General features: G+C 42.0%; 1 protein-coding gene across 4 annotated transcripts in view; it reads left to right on the forward strand.

Annotated features, from left to right (window-relative positions):
* Nucleotides 1-1,703: 1,703 nt before the first annotated feature.
* Nucleotides 1,704-12,334, forward strand: part of LOC124622046 (ADP-ribosylation factor GTPase-activating protein 2) — an 84,145-nt gene continuing 73,514 nt past the window's right edge. For 2 of the 4 annotated variants that reach the window (XM_047147606.1, XM_047147607.1), the window contains exons 1-2: nt 1,705-1,903; nt 2,117-2,308. In XM_047147606.1, coding sequence (XP_047003562.1) covers nt 1,829-1,903; nt 2,117-2,308 — 267 coding nt within the window. In that variant the 5' untranslated portion in view covers nt 1,705-1,828. Of the gene's footprint in view, nt 1,904-2,116; nt 2,309-12,334 lie in introns of all 4 variants that reach the window. The other 2 variants (XM_047147605.1, XM_047147608.1) reach the window with 2 other exon arrangements.

Below are 12,334 nucleotides of genomic sequence, written 5' to 3' on the forward strand. Positions count from 1 at the left end.
GAAAATATTTCAAAAACAGAGTCCCTGGACACAAGATTGTTCCGACAGCAGCAAAACAGTTTTGCCTATTTTAAGAGCTATGTGATAGTTCGTTCTCATTTCACTATCAATATGAAAGATATGGTTTTCTTCCTGTAAAGACGTTACGAGGAAGAGGTAAAAACAAGAGCAAAACCACATAATGCTTTATAAATAATAATAATAATATTTACAAGGAATGATCTACATCTATATGAACTTATTTCTGTCTCTCTCCTCCGTTTTAATTCAAGAAGTTAGGCCTTCTTTTCCTCTCTATCCGAAACGATCAAGAATTTCTCGTGAAGGAGTTGAAAATGCCTCTTCACGTTGTACTTCTTCCATGCCGAAAGAATAGCATTACAAAAGAGACTTTAAGTAAAAAAGTAACCTTCTTCCCACTGAGTTTCGGAGCGTAGGGATTCGACCTATTTTTGTTTTGAGGATCTTTATTGCTCTTCAACCATTTTCCTATCGCTAAATTTGTCCTGCCACGAACGCAAAAGAGGCTTGTGACATCCACAACACTAACGACACGAAGTAAACGGGATCGTCTTGCAGCGCGTGCGGTAACAATGGAGCGACGTTAACAGAGAGATGGAGTGGGAACTGCTTGTCGATAGCGCCCAGGGGCCAGCAATGCGAGCGCACACGAGCGCCCGCATTTGCTCTCCCCTGGTGTGACGTGTGTTCTGTGGTGCTATATTTCAAGAGTAATTAAAATTCGGTAGTGCGTCTAGCATTCGGCTGAAATCGAAAAAGCGGTCACGTGACATCCCTCTGTTCACCTGAAATCGGTCACGTGACGTTCCTCGCCTTCTGTGTGGCGCGATACTTGCGTTGACCGACAAATTTACGAAAGCTTTATTGAGGATTCGATCGCAGCTGAATATTTGTGATATGCGCGACAGTAAATATGATTGTTGATCCTCTCATTCGCAGTAATGTAAGCTGTGCTGTTAGGTTCCTATCCAAACAGATCCTCGAAAATCCTGACATATTTCGAATAAACAGCGAAGTACTAGTGATAAGCGAGACAGTAAATGAGATTGCTACTCGCTTCATTCGCAGGCTGTGCTCTTACGTTGCTGTCTAATCACACCTTCGCAAATCCCAACGTACTCGGTAAAAAAAAGGTCAAATACGTGTGACGAGAAAGAATGAAATGTCACTGCTGGTTACTCCACTCGCACCAATTTCAAATTTTCGATTCTTGATCGACACGAAATGGAATAAACTCACTACCGAGAGAAGAGCACGCTCAACACCGAATATCGCAGAACACACTCCTTATTACACGAAGCTGCTACCTTCTGCTCTACAACAACAGGACCACAGCGACTGTACATAGTCTGAAATTATAACACTATGTTAAAATCTCCTTAGGACCTTCATAGCTGTATAACATTGTATATCAAATCGTATCTAGAGTGACGTGTTTGTGACAAATTTTCATTGTGCCGTTTAAAACGGGATGCTTTCACAAATCGCAAGTTATAATACGGAAACAACCCAAATACAACGGACCCAACGTGGCATCTCAAAAGTAGTGAGATGGGACGTCACGTGATCGCTTTCCGATTTCAGCCGTCAGCACAATGTCAGACGAACTCCCGAAATTTAGACACTCCTATGTTTCTGTTGGAGCGCATGCCATCTATACGGTACGCGCCTGAACTAAGTGACAAGTGCATTGTGGGTATGCTGACGTCTGACATTAAATGTATCTGTTACGTACGTACAGCTCACTTCACTTTTTACACTGTGTAAAGGAACTGGAATTTTCTAAAATTCGGTAACACACGGTACAATGTCAGATCAGTGCCCAAGTAAAAATGACATCCAGCTGGTTTTTAAAAGATTACGCTCAATACCAACAAACAAGGTGCAGTATGTGAAGTAACAAAAAGTGCTCTGTATTTTTTATTCGCATCTGTTTCTGTTCGAGCGTTTGCTTTGAATTTAATTCAATTATTTATTATATTAGAAGTCTTACTTAAACTCCTCCCGATTGTTGGTGCTATATGTTAAGTCACCAAGTTAGACCTAAAGCACTATTTACCAAAGTTAACATTGTTGATTTTGTTTTCTTGCACAGTCTTGCTTCGATTGTGATGCGAAGAATCCAACGTGGGCAAGTGTTACATACGGCGTCTTCATATGCATTGATTGTTCAGCAGTTCATAGAAGCCTTGGCGTTCATTTGACATTTGTTCGATCGACACAGTTGGATACGAATTGGACATGGCTTCAGTTACGACAGATGCAGTTAGGAGGAAATGCAAATGCTGTATGTATTCAAGATCCTAAAGCTCATAGCCGATAGTATCTCTTAGTTTGTTAGACATCTCAATCACAAAATGTATCGTACGTCCCTCTTCTTTGTAGTGAGAGCCACTAATATACCTTTCAAATGTGATTAACGAAAATTTAGAGACGCTTGCTGGAGTGTCAGACCATGTGTGAAAGTTGTTGGGCTATGTAGGCATGAGACAAATTAGACACTGTGATTTCTAACTTTCCAATGCTTATTGCTACTTCAGTTATGGCCTTTATATATGCTACTTCGAAAGTTTCTAGGTACCAAAGAACTTACTACGTCCAGAAAATACATTATTTTAAGCTCGTATACTGTTGTAAGGCATTATTTTGTGTGCATGTAGAATGTAATTTGCTTTCATTTGGAGGAGTGTAGAATAAAATGTATTAAGAAACAAGCATATATGCCAGTGTTATTAAATTGTTGGGCACTGTTACTACATACATCCCCTAAAGAGTGTACAGCAATGACATTTCTTCATCTACATCCATACTCTGCAACCACTATGAAGCACATGGTAGAGGATACTCATATGGAGTGTAAGAAGAGAGATTGATCAAGTGCCTCTGTGCATGCTCTAGTAAGTCTAATCTTACCATCACGGGTAAGATCACTATGAGAGACGTGTAGGGGTTTATACTCATGTTAAACTATTGTTATATTAGCCAAAAATTTATTTTTCACTAATAGGCCCTGGTGTAGATTGCTGTAGAAGTACAGCTGGAAGTCTGACTTCTGAATGAAGTCCACTGGGTTGGCAGTGAACTAAAATGAAATAGTTGCCTTTGCACTTAAAATTACGTATCAGTCTATGATGTTTGGAGGTCAGGAGAATGGTAATAATTTCTAAATCTATTGTCAAATATCATTGCCATACCTAAAACTGTGTGATATATTTACACTTAGTTCGTACAACATTCACTCCTTAATATATTTGTTACTTGTATTTGAATGAATTTGCCATAGATTTAAAATTTACATGGTATAGCAGTTTTCAGGAAAGAAGTATCAAACTGATCATTGTCCGGAGTGGAGTTCTGTGTTGGTAAAAGTCTCAGAATAATTTAAAATATACCTGTTTCTCTAAAGATCAGTTACACTTGTTCGCTTCAGTTAATAATTCAATATACATGTGTGAAAGATATACTACTGTGCAGCACTTGTGTGAATGTTATTGACAGGTATTAAAATTAAGAATGAACAAGAGCAAGGGGAAACACATTAGAATAAATCTCCAGTCTTTAATCCAAGGTGTTACTCTTCAATGGACCCAGCTTCTGTTTAATTTTATCTTCTATTGTTTAATGGGAAAGCAAGACAACAAAAAAATGCAAAATATGCTTAAGCAAGAGTTAAATTTTCCAGCTGTACTGCCTGCTTTATAAATCTCTTCACAGTGTTAATCCTGTAATTTTTCTGTAAAATCCATGATTGAGCTGTTGTTATGATCTGAACGTAATTGGTCAGCATATTTCATTGTTAATATGTGACCATCACTGTCTATTGCTTTTGCATCTAAATCACAAGGTTGATCGGCCTAAAAAGAAACTGACCTTTACTGTTACAAACCCTACAACGCTGGATATCAGTTACTCTAGTTGCCCTCAGTTAGCATTGTCTAACAATAATCCTCCAGTTAAGTGTGTATAACTTTGTGCAAAGTGTCTCTATAATCGTATCACTTTATGGAGGTCCCTGACATTGCAGTGGGCTGGGCACAGCAGTTCTTCATGTGCACTGCAACCAGTCACGTTACACGATTTTGTAAATGTCTCTAAGGCAACACCTCAGTGTTGCCAGAGCTCCATAGATGGCTATTGTTCTCACTTGCAACCATTTGCAATGTTGCCAGCTGTCAGGGATCAAATTATGCCGCTACGGTTATGGTGCTCGAGGTATTTTCTACCATCATTGCTGTTAGCTTGTATGTTTTTCGATTCAGTGTTGTGGTACAGCAGTAAGAGAACTGTTTAGCACATTAATTGTATTGGTCTTGTTGCTATTCTGGTCTTCAGTCAGAAGACTGTAACTCTCCTTGATAGTCCATTCTGTACAAGCCTCTTCTTCTCTGCTTGTCTAAGACAACCTACATCTGTATGTGACCTACTTACTATATTCAAGCCTCAGTCTTACTCTGAAATTTTTACTGCCCACATTACCATTCATTACCAAACTGACAATTTCTTTATTGCTTCAGGATGTGTCGTACGAACAAATCCCATCTTTTAGTCAAGTAGTGCCATAAATTTCTTTTCTCTCAATTCGATTCAGGCACCTCTTCATTAATTATTTGATCTACCCGTCTAACTTTGGACATTCATTGCTAGTCGCACATTTCAAAAGCTTCTATTCTCTTACTACCCAAACTTCTTGTCAGTCATGTTTCACTTCCGTATAAGGCTACACTCCTGACAAATACCTTCAGAAAAGACTTCAGGGAGTCCATTAAGTCCACAAAGAAGGGGTGCCATTATGCCCAATTGTCAGCAACATTAGGGCACCTACATATTTGCTGGCCATATACCTGGCAGAACTACTTAGCCATTACGTGGGTAAATGCCCTCATCACGTTCGGAAATCTATGGATTTCGTAAAACGTCTCGAGAACTTCAAGCTGAAAGACTTGGATATCCTGGTGAGTTTTGACATTGTCTCATTATTCACCAGGGTGCCTCTTTGAGAGTCAGTTGAGCTCATTGCACAGGAATTTGACGAGAAGACGACCGACCTTTTCAGGCACATTCTGACCTCCACGTATTTTCTGTTTAATGGAGAATACTGTGAGCAAACAGGAGTCGCAGTGGGGAGCCCACTTTCGTCTGTGGTCGCGAATTTCTATATGGAGTATTTCGAGGAGGAAGCTTTGGCGTCATCCAAATAGAAACTTGCTTGTTTTCTACGTTATGTTGATGACACATTCGTGATATGGCCCCATGGAAGGGACAAGCTCCTAGACTTCCTTACACACCTTAACTCCATACATCCAAACATCAAATTCACTATGGAGACCGAAGCAGAAGGAAGTTTACCATTCCTGGACGTCATGGTCAAAAGAAGAGCGGATGGCACTTTGGGCCATGGGGTATACAGGAATAAAACGCACGCTGACCTGCATTTGCATGCAAATAGCTGCCACCACACTTTGCAGAGGAATGGGGTACTAAAAACACTGGTGCACAGGGCGATCACCATCTCGGACACAGAGAGTCTGCCCCATGAGCAGGAACACCTCAAAACTGTATTTCGAAAAAACAGGTTCTCGGAATGGCAGATCAGACGCGCTCTCCGCCCCACCTCTACAGTACAGCGTGTGGAGATGGACGAAGTCACGTAGGAAGAGATAGCCACCGCCTATATACCGTGTTCTGGCGCACTATTGGGGAAAATAGGACGAATATTGAGGAAGCACCGAGTAGGATCTGTCTTTTGCCCGCCCAATAAAACACGAACATTATTGGGAAGTGTCAAAGACGATCTCGGTTTGCGGAAGGCTGGCATATACCAGATTCCCTGTGAGTGTGGGAAGACTTACATTGGACAGACAGTGCGCACCATCGAAGATTGTTGCTGAGAACATCAGAGGCACACTCGACTTTTGTACCCCAACAAGTTGGCAGTCACAGAGCACTGTTTGTCCGAAAATCACGAAATGGGCTACCAAAATACCAGGGTCTGGGCACAGACATCTAAATCCTGGGACAGCGTCATTAGAGAGGCTATCGAAATTCGTACCAGGGACGGACTCATCAACAGAGATTGTGGCTGTAACCTCAGCAAGGCATGGGGACCAGCACTGAGTCTAATTAAAAAGAGGCTCAGCAAAGAAAACGAACGGGCGGCTAGGCAGTTACACCAAAGCCACCACAGACGCCGACGCCAGACTCTCAGCGACCGCCGACATGCGGGCGCAGACTGCGGAGAGATGGGGGAAGGGGATTTAGGACGGCCACCTGCCCTCAGGAGCTCAGTTCGTCAGCGCGCCTGATGATGGCGACATGTCTGATCGCTGAATTATTGTGCCTGTTGGACACTATGGACCGGCAGTACACCTGTGGACTGTTCGAGCAAGAAATACACCGGGAGAAGTTTAAGAATCACCTCCAAGTATTGTTTACTTCTTGAGTATGAATTACATATATATTTTAACAGCATTTGTAAACAGATTCATTATAATAATCTTTCTCATCACCTTGGCCAGTTCATTGTAAGATTTTATTCCTTGATTGAAAATGATGTTTTGAGATTTTTGTTTTTATTTCCTTGGTAAATGAAAGTTCATATTGACTCTTGTTCCATAATTATGTGTAGAAATACACTGCTTAAAAGAATTCGAGGAATGTGACTTTGGGTACCTGCCATACTCTACTGAGCATCAATTGAGTACTTGGTATGTTACTAAATTAAACCTTTATCTCTCTCAAATTGAGTCCACAACAAAACATCATTACATCCTTGATTGTTTGCGTAAAAAGAACTGACATGTCTAACAGGTGTCGAAAACAGAGTGGAAACAGCCATTCATCCCATCATCCTGGGAGCTTTCCACTGGACTTTGAGCTCCAGTAATGCATATGCTCTTGGTGAGCGTTTATCACTGTCCTGACACTTATGTGGCTTGCCCCTTATAAGTCTGCAGAGGTCACCCTGTGGTATCCGTTCCCATTCTTCAGAGAGCCCATGAGGTTCTTGGAGAATCTCTGGTTGAACAGGACAACCACAAACACGTATGTCAAGCATGTCCCACATATACAGGATGGGGTTTATGTCAGGACTCACTCCTCAATGTCCAGGCTTCACGAGACATCCCTGCTGACGCTAACCTCATGGGCCCTGGCATTAGAAGGAATTCTGGGCCACTGTCGTATGCAGCAGCCGCCACATGGTCCAGCAGGATCTGTTTGATGTACTGTCTAGTGGTAAGGCGACCATGGACAATGACAGGGTGTTTATGGCTGTCAACACTGCAGCCTCCTCACATCATCACAGTGGCGCAGTGGTTAGCACACTGGACTCGCATTCGGGAGGACGACGGTTCAATCCCGTCTCCAGCCATCCTGATTTAGGTTTTCTGTGATTTCCCTAAATCGCTTCAGGCAAATGCCGGGATGGTTCCTTTGAAAGGGCACGGCCGATTTCCTTCCCAATCCTTCCCTAACCCGAGCATGAGCTCCGTCTCTAATGACCTCGTTGTCGACGGGACGTTAAACACTAACCACCACCACCATCACATCATCACAGAACTGTGGAAATCTGTCAATTACTTACAACATTCGGCAGGCACTGACCTCCATGGGTCTCTGCAACATGGGCATGCCCATCATCTTGCATCAGAGTATATCTGGACACTTTTGCCAGTGATTAAGTTGCTGGTTGACGTGGAATGGCAGAACTGAAGGTGAGCTGCAAGGTCTTATTATTTCAGGAGGTGTATTCAAGGAGGAAGTCCAGGTCATGATCCTTTCTTGTAACATTGCATTCCAATTGGAACAGCGGCTGCAGTGCCCCTTCTGAGTTAGTCTTGCAGTGCTCTGAATTATCCGTACGACAATACAATGCAGAGATGCCTAGATATCGGTCTTCACGTGGGGTTATAATGTGTCTGTGATCTTGCCCAACTCACCTTGTGTACTGACTTGGCTCCCTATAGCGTGTTCACCACCTACAGATGACACATGGAGAGGCATTGACATCTGCACTAACACGTCTGAAGGCCTAACCTTTAGGGTCAAACGGACTGCCCTTGTAACTTGTATTACGTTAAGATGATGCATTGCATGTGCTTTATTGAATACAACGTCCACAAATGACAACTGCCATCAATGTACTGTACTTCACTAGAAAACACTGGGACACTGATATTCACTTCTTTCTGAGGGTCATCTGACTGTAATTGTTGCTTACTTTGAAAGCAAAGATCTCAACCAATGCATTAAGGTCAAGTTATCACATGTGTTCCCCTAATTCTTGTGAACAGTGTATTAGTGAAATACTTAGTAATGTTTTCTATTATAAGCACAACAGATTGGTATAGATGAACTCACTTGTGGTAAGGATACTCCGTTTTTTTTAAAAAAAAATATTTCTGTACAAGTAGCCCTACTACTGTTTCTAGTTATTATTTGTACTGCCTGTGGTGTCACTGCCAGACACCACACTTGCTAGGTGGTAGTTTAAATCGGCCGCGGTCCATTTAGTACATGTCGGACCCGCGTGTCGCCACTGTGTGATCGCAGACCGAGCGCCACCACAAGGCAGGTCTCGAGATACGGACTAGCACTCGCCCCAGTTGTACGACGACTTTGCTAGTGACTACACTGACGAAGCCTTTCTCTCATTTGCCGAGAGACAGTTAGAATAGCCTTCAGCTAAGTCAATGGCTACGACCTAGCAAGGCGCCATTAACCATTTTAAGATAGAGTCTCACTTGTATCATCAAGGAATGCTGTACACAAATAATGGATTAAAAGTTAAGTATTATAGCAGCTACGTACTTTTCTTGTTACCATTTATTACGTATCCTGTTTCAGACCTTTCTCTAGCCTAAGTGAGATTACGCGTGCCTTTCGGCTACTTCAGTGTGGCGTAGCTGTCTTGTTACGCCACAACACTGCCATTTTCTGCAGTTGGAAAATTTTCTCCATGTTTTGTGCCCTTAAGAAACCCACAGCCAAAAGCTGTGTAGATGTAGGAATAGTATCTCACCACAAGACATTGGCTGTTATGAACTGATAGTAACACTAAGAGCATAACATTCTGATGATGACATCTTCGTATGTTCATTCATTGTTAATTGACATTGTTTGCTCCCTAAAAACTCTGTGTTTGTTTCGTAATCTATAGAGTTATCATCTGTGCTCAGTGGGACTGAGTTGTTTTCCCTCTTTCGCTGAACTGTTGTAAACATCCTTTATGATTTCATTTGCTTTCTCTAATAGGAGTTCTTTTGTTTTATCAGTGACTATGACATTGCTGTAATGAGCAAAGAGAACTTTTCCTCCTTGTCTTTCTGACTGTCAGAGACGCCGTTAATATATACTAAGAACAGAATTTGATGTAATATACTGCCCTGAGGCAACACCTATGGTGATGTGTTTGTCCAACAAGTGTTTTCCTAAAAATTTATCATCAGCAGACATTGAATTACCTTTACCTTTTGCACCCTGTTTTCCAGGTTATACTGGAATCGCTTATCTACTATTCGTGTTACACCTAGTGCTTATAGCTTGTTTAGTAGTATTTTATGTTCAACAAACGTCAAAAACCTTTACACAGCTAAGAATATGCCTGCAATACTGTCGTCCATGTCAAGAGCTTAAGGAACCGCTTTTGTGAACCCTGCAGTAGCTGATATTGTACTTCTGCCTCTTTAGAAACCAAAGTGCACTGTTCAAAAAGAATCTGACCTTATATTTTATTGTTGAAACCAACGATAGTGTCAGGGCATGCACACTCTATGTCTCTGTGTTTATAGACGTGTCTAGGCTGCATGCCTGATATCTTTTTATGTGGAACGCATCGGCCAGCTGTTGACAAGTGAACACACGCACATGGTATTCATCATATTTTGTGTTATGGGCAAAATGACAGTAAAAGTGGAACAGCGTTATTGCATCACATTTTGTTTTAAACTTGGCACTTCTCAAGTTGAAACAATGTGCAAGGTTTGACAAGGGTTTGGGGATGAAGCAAAGCGTACCACAGAAATAAGAGTGGTACAACTGCTTCAAAGATGACCACTCATCATCAAAGAATGAATCATGTTCAGGTAGGCCCTCAATGCCACAAATGTGGTTGTTCTTGATCACATAAGGCCATCTTGTGATGCAGGATAGACAAATAATGATCAGAAAACTTGGCAGATGAGGTTAAAATTAGTACTGTATCCATTCATTCCACTTTAATTGAACGTTTGGACCTCAGGAGGATCTCAGCAAAATTTGTGCCAAAGTTGCTAACAACTGAGCAGAAACGACTCGATTCAGATATCGATCAGGACATGCTGAATACTGTGAACATTAGTACTACGTTTCATATCACAGTGATCACTGGTGTGATTCATAGGTTACAGCTACAACCCAGAAATATAGTTCCCGCATCCCTGAGACCCAAAAAAGTGAGGCAGGTCTGCAGCAATGTGAAGGTGATGCTGGTCGTCATTTTTTTACTCTAGCGGCTTGATCCATCACGAGTATGCCCAGAAGGAACTAATGTCAGTAAAGGCCCCCACACACGCTACTGCATGCTTGACAATCACGCTTGTGCAAGCGTGCTTGCGAGCACAGACGACGATGCGCTTGCTGTTGTAGACTTTTTGCTTGTTTTACAGAAAAAACAAAAGAGGAAACACGATATGTGGAGTAAAGAGTGGCTTAAAAAACGAAAATCGTATTCTCATACAAATTTACGGAGTGAATTGAAGATATATCCTCGTGATTGGCATAATTACCTCAGGATGAATGAGGAAACGTATTTTAATCTTTTTCCCTCATGACGTCTTATGGCTTAACAACAGAGGATTCTAATATGCTATCATTGCAAAGGTCTACTGCAGGAAACATTCCAATTGATGCTAAACATGTGAGAGAGGAATTTATGAACTACTTTGTGAATGAAGGACAAGTTCCTTGGCAACATAATTTTGTGCATTAGCAGTAAAACAATGTGTATTGCAGTATAGTATAAGCAAATAAAAGCATAGGCATATATCTTAATTGTAACAATGCTACTGTAATTAAATACCACTACCAATCTATCTCACTTACCTGTATTCCTTGTAAATTGCTCGAAGAGCATCTTGGTGTCTCATGTTCATTTAAAAAGCTGAAAAGATCAAAGTACCACAGAACAGGTCTGTCAACTTCGTCTGCTGCAGCCATTGATTTGTAAGTCTGTCACATTTCCTTTTTCCTTGTCTATAGTTTGTTCGTAATGTATTAATTTTCTTAATAACAGTATCTTTAGTTGCTGGTGGTTCTATTTCTTTGTACTTGGTGAGAAGCAGCTCATATGCCGCGTCTTTTCATTTTATCGTGATATTCTTTACTTTTAATATTCCATAAACATGGGTGTCTTTCGTAGCACCTAATAAATTCCTCCAACACCTCCCGGTCTGACATCAGAACGAAGAAGGAAACGACACAAAATCTAAATAAACGAGACCTCTCCATAGTCTGTGTTCGAATGACAGATGTGTGCTTGTTCAAGCCTCCCTACTCCAGGCACACGGGAGCAAGCTTGGACATGCTTGGAGGCTTGTACAAGCAAGCATAATCGAAATTTGGTCAAGCATCAAGCTGCTTGTGCAAGCCTGATGCCTGCACTAATTTACCCTACACACGGTCAAGCAAGCTTGCACAAGCACGCTTGTGCAAGCGTGATTGTCAAGCATGCAGTAGCGTGTGTGGGGGCCTTAAGGTGTACTACCGAAAGGTTCTTCATCGCCTTCGTCAAGCAGTGAGATGCAGATGGTTGGACTAGGAGGCAGCTGGCAGACAGCACTTTTTCCACGATAACACTCCCACTCATCATTCTCAATTAATTCAGAGTTTTTTGGCCAGCCCCTCTGTTCCGCTGAACTGGCACTGAGTGACTTCTGGCTTTTCCCGGAACGGAAAAGGACTCTGAAAGGGCAATATTTCAGAACGCGGTGCAAAATTTGACAGAGCAACTGTACACCATACCAAAAAAGGCTTTCCAGCGATGCTTCCAGTAGTGGGAGCAGTGTTGGCAAAGGCGTGTAGAAGCTGAAGGGCACTGTTTTGAAGGTGACTAATGTCAAACAGTCTGTCATGATAGCTGAGTGGTCAGCGCGGCAGTCTGTCACGCCAAGGGGCCCGGGTTCGATTCCCGGCTGGGTCGGAGATTTTCTCTGCTCAGGGACAGGGTGTTGTGTTGTCCTCATTATCATTTCATTATCATCTGTGAAATGCAATGGGAAACCACCACTGGAATCACTTCCCTAGATGCTCATGCGGTGGAGCTCTCTGACAGGCTTCC

The sequence above is a fragment of the Schistocerca americana genome, chromosome 7 (genome assembly GCF_021461395.2).
Source record: "Schistocerca americana isolate TAMUIC-IGC-003095 chromosome 7, iqSchAmer2.1, whole genome shotgun sequence".
NCBI lineage: Eukaryota > Metazoa > Arthropoda > Insecta > Orthoptera > Acrididae > Schistocerca > Schistocerca americana.